This window comes from Ischnura elegans, chromosome 9 (genome assembly GCF_921293095.1).
Source record: "Ischnura elegans chromosome 9, ioIscEleg1.1, whole genome shotgun sequence".
NCBI classification, from domain to species: Eukaryota; Metazoa; Arthropoda; class Insecta; order Odonata; family Coenagrionidae; genus Ischnura; species Ischnura elegans.
The window spans coordinates 38,598,600-38,611,686 of NC_060254.1; the positions used below are offsets into that span (position 1 = coordinate 38,598,600).

At 39.0% G+C, this 13,087-nt stretch overlaps 1 protein-coding gene across 2 annotated transcripts in view; it reads right to left on the reverse strand.

The window, feature by feature from the left end:
• Nucleotides 1-13,087, reverse strand: part of LOC124165569 (titin-like) — an 85,539-nt gene that overhangs the window by 58,768 nt on the left and 13,684 nt on the right. For both annotated transcript variants that reach the window (XM_046543025.1, XM_046543024.1), the window contains exon 2: nt 4,956-5,072. In XM_046543025.1, the coding sequence (XP_046398981.1) occupies nt 4,956-5,072 (117 nt within the window). The remainder of the gene's footprint in view (nt 1-4,955; nt 5,073-13,087) is intronic.

A 13,087-nucleotide genomic window follows, 5' to 3' on the forward strand; every position in this document is an offset into this window, starting at 1 on the left:
GTTTATTTTAAGTAAGAGGAACAATTTACACATTTCCTCGGAGAAAATAAAAAATTGTGCTTTTGTTTTACGTTTAAGTCATCGACTTATCGGTACCTACTATCGGCGCAAAAAGGTAGAACGCTGAACTTTAAGCATTTTTATAAATATAATCCTGTCGAAGCTCTATAAGGTGTTGTCATATATAGTTTTACTTATTGTAACGATATATGTGACGACCGTAAATGGAGCCATCATCTTTCATATTGTTGCCGTGGAGAAAGAGGCTAATGTGGCTATCATAATGTGTGATCATTTACTTTATATTGTTGCCAAGGAGGCCTTGCTGATCTGTTTATGCTTACGTAATTAATTCATGGACTGAGATGATAAAGGGCATTGCATGGTAAGCTCTAATAAACTGATTCGATAAACGTGGAGATCTTCTCACTAACCCATCTCCACAGACATATACTGGTATTTTATGTGGGTTCGCCACCTTGATAATGACTGCTATGCGTTTAAATTTCTGTTCTATTATTGAAATAGTGAATCAATAATATATCATTGTTCCATTTTCAAGGTAACATCTCTCACGGAGAATAACCGGAGTTACTCTTTTATCAACAATTTCATTGCAAATTGTTAATTTCAAATTGATGGATGTTGAATCTACTTCTACCACCTACTGGCAAACTACCTGATAGAGATTGTGTATTTTCCCCGAGACGCACTCAGGTACACGTCGGAGCTACCATAATTGTACGAGAAATCACCGGGCATGGGTTGGCTCTCGCCAAAAATGAATAATTCATTCCGTTACCTACAACCGTACTTTAGTCCATATGGACACGCATAACAAACTTACTATGGTCACGTATAATAATGAACATAACTGCCTAGAAGTGTAGCTTACAAACTTATGTACCCATTCCTCAATACATGTTTCTGAATTTTCCTTATATTTCTATTAGCATGTTTTTCATTCTCTACTACATAGGCAGATTGCCTTCATAAATAAGATATAGTAGCACATGTGTCATATGTACATGTTTCGTGCACTTCTGAGGATCCTTTTGCATGCTGCATGCTGGTGATTGATCAACCCCTACCAAACACCCTAGATGTGACTCGTAGGGTATTACGTAGATGTATATCTAAATGCCGATCATTTTTATGCTCCAGGACATATTATTATTCGGTTAAAATAAGTTTTTCAAAATAACCGAGTAACTAATCAGCAGAACGGAAGACGATTTTTTTTAATCGTGGTGAATTCTGCAGTGGTCATCTATCGTTATAGGGAAGAGTGATTTGGAGTTTTTTTTTGCCTTTTTAGCTCGTTTGAATGTGAGGGGAAAACAGAGATTTGCCAAAGAACGATAATGAAAGTGACTATTATTTCATACGTTAAGATGAGGGGCGTAGCCAGGGGGGGAGGGGTCCGCGGTGTCCGGACACTCCCCCCCTCCCGAAATATAAAAACACAATTATTTTCCTTCATGAATGAAAATAATTGAAAAAATCATGAATTTACAAAATATTTCTTCAACAAATGAAGTTTTTTTCGATTATTAAAGTTTTAAAATTAGTTTTAACCCCTCTACGTATTACCTTGTTTTTCAAACCTACGTATTACCTTGGTTTTGGACCCCCCCCCCCCCCCCCCGAACGCAATTCATGGCTACGCCAGATTAAAGAACATTTTTTTTCTTCCCGTACCAATTACTGAGACATATCCGTTACTTTACCGGTGACCTTGAGGATAATTGTTAGCCGCTGAAACTGGAGCCGGTGCTTTTTTAATTAAAATATATAGCGATATCAGTTCTTCTTCTGCTATCAAGATAATAGAGTCCTACCGAGTATTCCGTCGAATCTATTTCTTATTACTGAACACACTGTTTCCTTTATTTAAAACCCTAAATATTTTCCGTTTCATATCCATACCTCTTTTCATGCATGCATGCGTATTGGTAGGGCATTAAACTGGACCTAACTTCACCGCTAATTTCTTTCGGTAGAGCAGCTGCTGGGTCGAATGTAGAATAGTGATAAAAAATCAGCCGTAAAAAATACCGTTAGACCTGCAATGAACGGCAATCAGGTCTGCACAAAGTGCATTCTAGAGTAGTAAAATTTTTATGTGCTCATTTCAGTCCCATAGCTCCCACTTTACTATCAGTTAGTCGCCATTCTGCTTTCAGAGGTTCAAAAAAAAAATTCAGCCATCGATACACATTTTGTTAAAGGCATGATCTCGGTGAAGTTACGTTCACATGAAGCATTTTGCGAGTATTCCTGACCTAACACCACAGCTACGCAGACCTAAATTCTTTGAATTAAAACAAGGCGCAATGCCTTTCATTTTATACATATCTCCTCATATATTCCTTCTCTTTTCCACTTTCAATTAAATCGTTCACAAAATTTCATTAATTTTTTTTATTATGATTGAGTTTAAAAAAATAAAGAGACCAGTATTTCCCGTTTTTCGACCCCCACATCTACCTTTTGAGCGAATTTTCAAAAAATTTAAACGGCCTCAACCCTTTCGCTGATGAGTAGATGACGTCACGAACTCATGACGAGGCTGTCACCGCTTCTCAACTACACCTCGGCCTATTTAGTGCATGAGCCGATTGAGGTTCGTTGTTGTTTACTCTCTTGCTGGTGTTTCCTTATCTCAGGGAAATATTATCCCTAAACGAGTACGTAGACAAGAATTAAAGGATTCTAATGACGTTAACAACTCATGAAATGTGGGAAGCGACTTTCGAGTTTGCTTTTTTTTAGTTACGAGAGAATAGCTGGAAGGGGAAGATTTCTTTTTCATCGTAACTTATCTTTCCTTTCCTTATATCAATTTCTTTAAATAAAATGCGATTCCGGGTCGGGTAGGATCGAGTGGCATACCATAGTAATATGAACCAGAAAATTAATGAATAGCTCATTCCATTGGTACCCATCTCTTTAAATCTAACTTCTCTCAACTACTTTTAGCGGTCACTTCATTAAGAGGATATTTATTTTGTAAATGTTCATTGACTGCTCATGATAGGTTTCACTAGGACGCAGCCAAAAATTTGCTTTGAAAACAGTTTGGGAAGTATGCGGGTTGCCTATTCCATTTTTTTTGTCAATTTTGCACGCATTGGAAAACCATGCCTTTCATTAAGTCAGCTAAATGTATTTTCGTTCGCGTAAGGATTAAAAAAATCGTCCGTTAACAGCAGATATGTGACCATATCGTAACGTAACTATTGCTGAAATGTAACCATGCTGAAAAATAGAGCGACAAAGGATAGATTTCCGTATGTTAGTGGTATCCTCATTAGATATATCGCGAGTAGTCGCCACATGCGAAAATAATTCAGAGGGGGGACTGAAGCGCCCATAATCCCCCTTTGTCTACGTATCTGGTTTCACAGTATTTGTACCAATTTATGTATCTTCAGGCTAAATTCTTTCGGTAGTACCGTTGGGTCGAACGCAGGTTGGCGGTGATAGAGGCAGGGGCACAGCTAAGAATTAAGGCCAGGGGGGATTTTAGGCGCAACTAATACTTTGGGATGTGGGGGTATTGCATACCCGCCAGGGTAAGTGGTAGTTGCGGGGGCCCTCCCACAGAAAATTTTTAGATTAATGGTTCAAAGTGACTATTTTTACCGCTTTGTGAGAGATATTTGATAAATCATAATACTATTCTATAAGTAATACTAATACATTAAGTAAAATGGATTAAACTTTAAAATTTCTCCGAGCTCTGGGGGGGGGTTTTTATCCCCCAAACCCCCCCCCCCCTCGCTGCGCCACTGAATAGAAGAGCCGTAAAAAATAGCGTTATGCTGCAATGAATGACAGTAAAGACTGCGCCAGAAGCAGTCTGAAGTGGTTAAATGTTTAAAGCACCCATTTCACCCCCAGAGAGCCCATACTTTACGATTCGAAGCTTACGGTGCCTCTTTCAGAAATTTCCAAGAATTGTCCAGGACTGATTGTTGCGTATAATCGATGAAAGTAACTGTTTTTCGTTACATACAATCATTTGAGTCTGTGATCAAATTTTATAACGATAAGTAATTTGAATCGATTCCAAATTTTTGAATCCAGAAGAATGAAGTCAAATTAGCATCATTTTCCTAGTGCCGTCAAAATGAAAAAAATGGTTCCTCGAAAAACTTTTAGAACTTTCCTCCTCTCCGCGGCTCGAAATCTATGCCAACCGGATAGTCCCATTAGTGGAGTTCCATTCGATTCCAACAAGGAAGACATATAATGGGTCCAATAATGGGTCTCCCCGAATAGCTTCATTCAGTTACAAGGGGCGCCCTCTGCGACTAGGTCAATCAATTTAGCTGCTGAATTCAGCGACTTTGTTCCTTCTGTTTAAAAATTACTTCTTTTACTAAGGTGTTTATACTTTTACAATCAAATTGCCAAAAATAAATATTATACGTTTATCTTCTAAAGTGAATTATAAAAGGAATCAATATCTCCGAAATCGGTTGTATCACACCCTTACCATGTACACGGAGAGGCTAAGACACGTCATCCTCCCCAATGATGGCTGCGTAGCCAATGGAAAAATCGGTTATGAAGATCTTAATTCCTATTTCAATAGGCTCTAGTACAATATAAATCTAAATTTCATTTCAGCCAATTCCAACCAAATTTTTTAAATATCTAAAATAAAGCAAACCTAACTGATATCCTGCTGATTTTCTGACTTTTTAAAATTTATTTTAAGTTATAAAAATGTCAGCCAATCACTCAAATTTCAGCGCCATATTCATGGAATTTTTTAACATCATGATAAATTTTCATTATTAATGAAATTTAGATTTTTTTAAATGCCGGAGCCACCATATTGTAAGGATGTTTTCCGCACACTGGGTAGTGCAATTAATCTCGAATCACTTAGCTGTGAAGAGAGCTGATCTCCTTGAGATATTTATTGCGGCGCAAGTACTCACCTGAGCTACCCGCCAAGCGTATTCGTTCCACTCGATGGCCGTGACAGGTCCCGTTGGACTCTTCGGCAGCGATCTCCTCTGCTCTGCGGGCAGGTGAGAATTATCCCGGTGCCATTTCTGCAACGGAATCAACACGGAGCAACATTACCAATCCGCAGCGAAGAGGAGGAGCTCCTGAGCAGTCGGACTGATGAATAATTCAAGAGGATAATATATTTCGGTCACCACTCAACCGCTATCCAAATATAAACAGCTTGGGATAATTGGTGGGAATCCGAGTGGAGATTTCAATGACCGCGGTTCCTCACCGTTCACATTGGAGTAAAAATCCCAAAACATAAATATATATATACCATTTAAAAATATCTACCCACAGAGTATTTTTCTGTGGAAAAACAAACAGAAAATACTTTAATCCTTTGAAACCAAGTTCTGGCGGTGAGTAGTGAATGTAAACGTAGAAAGATTTTGTGTTTTCCCAGCGAATAGATTTCGTAAAATGTTCTCGGGATCGCCACCGGGTCAGGCATAACTACCGACTTTTCGATGTGCAGTGCCGATGAGTTATGCAGTTCCTGACCCGGTGGCGATTCCGAGAACATTTTAGGATATGCAGATGTACTTTGCCTACTTACCTGAATAATACATTATCTTAGTTATAATAATAGTTTGCAGCAAAAAAGTGGCGGCATAACTCGGATGGCCGTCGCTTATCTCAAATTTCCATCAATAGGGTAGTTTCCTTCATCAAAGAAAACGAAAGGCATTGATTGCGATTCGTTATCCACCATTAGTGTATTCATAATACACAAATTATTTGGTTTTTGAAATACCGGTTTAGACGAATGACAAGGGTCAAATTTTATCCTCATTTGAAAAAGGCCAGATTGGCGCCCATGCGATTCCACTCCACGTGACGTCACAGGGACCTAGTTTCTACACGAGAGGATAGGAGTTATACATCGTCTGAGGTTACCAATGCATGCATGAGGCACAGAGCTCAGGGAAACATGTCTTAATAATAACGTATTAAAACTGGCTAAGGTCGGAAAGTTTTCTTCGTTTGATAAGGTATTAATAAACCTTTTTTAAGCCGAGCGCTACCAGCCAGCAAGGTACTCAGCTACCCGCTAGCATCCTGCGTCCTATCAGCGCTCAGAGCCTCGATCAAGGTCACCTCACAAGGCGGGAGGGGGAACCAGAAATGCGTCGCACGGACTTTTTCCCATCATTCCTACTTACGCGTCACGTTTTCGCGCGCTTGAAATTTTTCACTTTTCATTTTATCGCGAAAAATAGATATCGTCATTTAAAAATCTAAAAGCATGAAATACGTACTCCAGGAGTAATAATCTTTCGATTTCAATAAAAAAATAATAGGAAACCACCCTATTTCAGCAATATGTGGAAACATTTGTGTGGGTATTGTCACTCTGCGTATCATAAAAATGGGCCATTTGAAAAAAATGTTCAGAAGAGTCTTGTGGACGGACAGGGTGAGAAATGGAGTGATGTACCGAATTAAACACACTGTGGATCACCACTCGCCAGAGAATAACAGGCCATATCGTAATACACAGTGATCCCATAGTAGTAATATTAAGATTTAGGGTGCGTCGACGGCTAGGTCATTTCGCACCACTACTATATCATTTAATTCCAGTACTTTTATGGAAATAGAATAAAAAGATAGCCACAGTACATGTTCACTTCGCAATATGGGTGAGCATACTTTGATTTTATTAAAAATATTTATTTCCTTGAGGAACCGAAGGGTATTATTTAAATCGGTTGGGTGGTCTCCTAGAAGGGATTATAGGTTTCATCCGTTTCCACGCGTCGCGGTACTTAGCACTTAGCACTATCTATCGGGATATGTCGAATACTTAACGGGCATCTGCAACCATCGCATTGGGGAGGTTTCTTATCTACCGTAAAGAGATACGAATGAGTCAAAGGGGAGTGCCCTATCCTCAACCGTGTAATTACTACCTCCTATCTCCGATTGACCCAGAAGAGGAGGGCCACTGTTGATTGCGTTGAAGAAATTTCAATGTATGAAGGAGGGAGGAATTGAAGGAACGGCCTTGGAGGAAGATTTAGATACAAGTATACTGGGCTTATTGAGATGGGCACTAGGAGGAATAAGATCAGGGAACTAATGGAACTAGCTAAGGACAGGGAAAAATGTTTAGCCGCAGTATACCAATATTAGTATTTTAGGTATTTATATGAATGGATGGGCATTTTCATCGCCACTGGCTACTAGTACTCACTCTTGTGCAGTAAATTTTCAGCTAAATTAGATAAGCATTGAAGCCTTGGCACAACTACACAACCCATTGCCGGAGCTTAGGAAAATTTATGAGTAAGCACTTGTAATTTCGTAGTAGTGAGTGGTGGAAACAAATTTCAAACGCGTATCAATTTAAAAAATGGCAATTACTAAATGTAATTTAAAATAAAGAAACTTTCTGAGTTTTTGTGCATTCCATTTGATGAATCCTGCAATATCCGATTAATGTCATTGGGTAGGTAAATATAGCGCGATTCGACAAGGTTTCATTTGGGGTTGGGCCATTTAAATTTCTAAGAGCAAAAGGGGGGCCAATCTTTCCCAATGTTGGTGGTGCATTCTTCTCCCACGAAAAATGTAGTTTAGTTAATATTACTCAATTTTACGGCCTCAATGGCGGTACCGAGTGATTTACATAGTACAGATTATGAAGAATGTAAAAGAGAAGAAATACGTCGCTATGAAGAGGCTATCGGATAGGAGAGAGGAACGGAGAGCTTCGTCAAACCGATCTTAGGATTGCTGACTAATGATGATGATCGCAGGTGTGATTTGAAACTGTAAAAGAATATTTAAACAAGAAAAGAATATTTAAACAGGAGAAGAATATTTTAAAAGATGTAAAAATCTGCCTCTAATTTTACTGCAAAAAATGTTATCAATGCGGTAAATTGCGCAATACACTCCCACTCCCCTGTGAGCGGTTCTAAGACTAGGCATTCTTGATGCAGTTTTTTTTAGACACGAAAAAATAAAAGAAATTAATGTAGGAATCAATACGCTCACAGGCTCAACATGTATTCAACACCGTGACCCTATCGTGATCTGGCATTTAAGAATCAACTCTTTCCTTAATTCTATGAAAGACCTAATCTCTATCTCTAGAATTCACATGAAGATCCCTAATTATTCAAGAAGTAGAGCATTCATTAGGTGGTATCATCCTTCCCATCGTCTAGTGAATAGCGACGGAGAAAGGTCGTTCATGGGTTAGACCTCAAAGAAAGGTCAAGGGGTGAAGTCGTGAAACCTAGACGAGGACGTTACCGTAACCTGTGACAAGACATATACTGACCCGGCTACTCCTTCGAACATGCACCTAGCCGGGGAAAGGGGCTTTGGGAGCTCGAGTCCCCCCCCCCCCCAAATGGGAATCTCTGCCAGACCGTAGAATGAAAACTGCACTCAACTGTAATGTAAATTCAAGAGCAGTTCATTTTCCGTCGAAGTTAGCCATATCTTACGAACGACAACATACTAGGGTGGATCGAATCATAAATACAAAAGTAGATAGACTGTACAACAGATATAGAATTCAGAATCAAGGGCGTACCATGCGAGAGGCAGCAGGGGTCGGCTGCCCCCCCCCCCCCTCTTAAAAGCAAAAGTAAATTTAGTTCAAAACGAAATTATTTTTTTATATCCAAGAAAAGTGACGTTAGTATACAACATGTAATGTAATAAAAAAGTAATTTTTTCGAGCGAATAATTTAAAAAACTAATAAAGCGCTGCTATAATATATTTTTTTAATTTTTGTTTACTCAGCCTTTTCTGCGTTAAAAACTTGAACAACCTCGGCTCGTTTTGATCCTGGGTACGCCCATATTTAGAACGTCGTTTTTTTCAACGGTCGATAAGTGATAAAGGCTGCGTTCAGACTTACTAAAGGTTTGTTGACTTGTTTGTAGCCTACTACCGTATACATTCCTAAATGCAGGTTTCTGAATTTACCTTGTATTTCCAACAGCATATTTTGCAAGTAATAGCTGCATAGGCAGATTGGCTTTCGTGTTAAGTTGGCAAGTTTTGCCTTTACGTGATTGTGGAAGTATAATTTGTTAGAATTCGTGACATTTTTATGACCACGTGGTGCGCATGTGGGAATCCTGTAGCATGCAGATGATTGATCAACCCCTGCCAAACACCCAAGAGATAGCTCACAGGGATATTATGTAGATGTAAGTTTTCCCTTGTGACAACTGTCAGCGTTACATCCGCTGAGGAAACCACTAGACCCCATGGATACCTATTCTCTCACACTCCATTTATCCATAAAGTTTCATTCCATTATGTCTGCCATGATATCGCACCGAAGAAACAATTACATAGTCGTCCCCCTCGGTGGCGGTGGGGATAAGTCCTCGCATACCATACCTAAGGTCGCGGGTTCGAGTCCGGCCTGGATAGGTTGCCCCTTCCATGACATGGGTGTGTGTGATCGTATGTTACTGATAGTTTAAAACTCCCGATTTAAAGGCCTCATTGTGCTATTTTAGGGGGTGATTGTGATTTTTTTTAATTAAAATAAATATAATTTAATCTCCTTAGGCGATGGGCAAAATTTAGTGATAAATATACGGAAATACTTAGAGCATGGAACTGAGGAATTTTATTCACACTGAGTAATATCACCATCTTGTTTTTAGAATAGAAAGGACACGGGTGGAATATTATATAAGACTATTGCGGGGTCTACGAGCATGAAGAATGAGTGTAGACTGTTCCTTCGGTGAAAAGCAAAGACGACAATACATTTCAGAATCCTGCCACAAAATTCATTACTAATATAATAAAATACTTACTTTTCTGTTGCATGCGAATGCGAAAAAAACATATTACCGGTATAAACAACCCACATATCACCCAACGAAGCAATTTCTGGCTACATGCCAGCTTAGAACCCATCCTCTTTCTCAACTAATCCCCATCCTTAGATCCCAATCCTTAGAAACCATCCTCTTTCTCAAGTGAAAAATATGAGTTTTTGCAAAACTCTTACCGTTTGTTGATTTTGAGTTAGTTATCTATCATTCATCATGCTAAGTGTTCATACAATATAGCTTGCTCTGTTGTAAAAAAGGGGCATGAATTATGTCGTTACTAATAAACTGGCATAAATGAAATGCCCCTAATTTGTTTACATATATATGTTGGGAAATTTTCATATATTGTGCAAAACACCAGCAATGGTACGTATTAATTTACGGAAGGCAGTCTCCATACAGGTGCTTGTACCTTTGAGGCTGCCTAAAGCTCCGAATTATTTGAACTTAAATAATGCAACCAGCTATAGAATAAATACAAATTGTTTTATTACCATTAAATTAAATATTATTCACAAATTTTTCATCTGTTTCATAAACCTTTGATGATTTGCAGTGAAATAAACGGATAGAAAAACATCTAAAATGTAATCAGTCAAAACAGTTTTGTAATCACTCATCGTCGTTTATATTTTAAAAGTATCATTTAAGGATGTAGCTGTTTTCGAAGAAATAAATGAAAGGAGATAATGCGGGGAATTTGATCTCTCCAGCCACAAGAGTAAGCATACCTCCGGTTCCATCGGTATTTCTAGTTGATGGATAAGATCCCTTTAGTTATTGCTATCATGTTGAAAATTTCAGAATGTATGGAGTACATACTTTTAAACATTTTCCCATATCTTTATTAACTATAAAAACATTACAGATGATAAATTAATTAAAAGATAAAAGGAAAGATTTTCAAATTAGAGACACAGGTAAGGTCTGTTTTATATTCCTTGAAAATTTAAAGATGATAGCATAAGATTGATGCAAGTAATTTTTCTCCAAAAATACACTGGTCTAGGAAGAAGTATATAACCTCTTATTGTACAACACGACCTTATATTGTGTTCATGGAAAGGGATTTATTACATGCTTTTAAGTAATTCATGTTTTCATCTCACTCCACTTTGATTATACCCGAGATCCTTATCCTGGCAACTTATATTTCTGTTGCTTACTTTTAAAAAGCGAAGAATTAAGGCTATCTTTAAAATTTAGTCTTTTTTCACAACTAAATCATTGATTTACACTGAGTTATACCGCTGTATCGTGATGTCTAATTGTTATTGTATAGAACGCAATCTTCAAATTTAATACCCGATTTTCTCATTCTTTACCAGTGTACATTAATTTTTTTAATCGCGTCGCGAGGGGAATAACACAAAAGTTGAAAACCACACGTATACCTCGAGCTTGGTTGATTAGGAAAGACACCTAACAACCCTTCCTTGATTTTTGCACGGTATTTGGTGAAGCTCAACAGATGGTTGGACGCCACCGCTTTCCAGAAGGCACCAACAGATTACGATTTCGTGCGTACGAAAGCTATTCTGGCCCCTGACATTTGCCGAAACGCAGGATTCTTTTTAAGCCCGTCCTAAAACTGGCCAGAGAGGGTAGCACGCGACAAGGGGGCAGGGTGCACTAAATCTTCAGTTGGACGAGCGGAGAAGGTGATAAAATGAAAATTTAAAGACGAACGGAAGTCACCCACCCCAAGCATTCACCTGTGTGTGTGCTGTCTCCCTTCGCCTGGGAAAGGTCAGATGAGGGAGGAACTTATGACAAGCTGCAGGGGCGCAAGGAGGTTAGATGAAGATTCTTCTACCCTCCTTGACTATAGGTATGAAACTCCTATACAAATTAGCACCCTAGAAGACAATGGGTAAAAGCAGGGGCGGTCTGGACCCGCCACAAAACATTTAGGCGGCTTGTGGGTTAATACGTAGATCATGGGCGTACCCAGCGAGGGGCAGGAGGGGGCAGCTGCCCCCCCCACCCCTAGTTTTGATCCTAGGTACGCCCTTGAAGTAAATGTAGATAATTCTAGGCGATGACAGGAGCAGAGAAATTAAGAGAGGGAGCATTCGAAATGTGGTGATACCAAAGAATGATGAGTATCAAATGGATCGACAGAGCAACTAACGAGGAGGTGTTAAGGAGAGTGGGAGAAAATAGAAGACGTCTAAAAACCCAGAGAAGAAGACGATACTATTTATTCGGATACATCATGAGATATGATAGCCAGATGAAGATAACCGTCGAAGAATAGGTGGGCAGGCCACGAATGAGTTTCACATAACTAGTTATTAATGACGAAAAAGGGAAGAACTTCGTAAACATGAAGAGGTTAGTAGATAGAAGAGCGAAGTGGAGAGCTGCGCCAAACCAGTCTATGAACTGATGACTCACGATGATAATGGCTTTTAGTTCTCCATGGTATGAACTCCATGCGAGAGACAACTAAAAAATTATGAAATTTATTTACAGTCCTAAAGACTTATTGCAATGGACTTGAAAAAATATTATAATCACCGTCATTAACGGCCTTCCTAAATGAACTTGCCGCCATAAACGGCAAACAATAGTAACATATAATTTTTAATTGACCCATTATTTTCAAAGTTAGCATATATTTGCGTTGTTTACCACCATCCATTTTAGCGGTATAAATAATTTTTTTCGGCAAACTGTTCTTGCTAGATCTGGCTTTCTTATATAAAAATTTCGAAGTACTGGAATGAAAACTACTTGGCATGCTAGGCGCTCAAAGTTAGGAAATTTGATTTTACGATCAAAAAACGGGTCTTTTTTTGAGAAGAAATTAAGTGCAGGAAAAATAGTGGAGCCGAAGATTTTTTAAAGTGGTCCAACGCAGAAAAAATCTCTTTCGTATGTTTTTTGTTGCACTGAAATTGATTGATTCGTTTAGAAGATAGAGCTACTCAAACTATGGTGCCTTGCTTTTTTTATGGAGACTAGTTTTCAGAAAAACACTGACAACGGCTAGCTACCCACCCACCTCTGACCAGCGTAACATGAGCGTAGTACGTTCGTAGTGTGAACGAGGCGTGAAGGGCAAAAGCGTGCATGTCGGAAGAGTCTTCTGTGTCGGTCTGAGATCGATAGAGAGGGGAAAACGGCGGAGGCGACAGTCGTGACCTTTCCAACGGCAGGCGCCTCCTTTCAAGAGAATAGTACTACCGCACGTCGGAAACTGGAAAAGACGCAGTAATCCAAATCG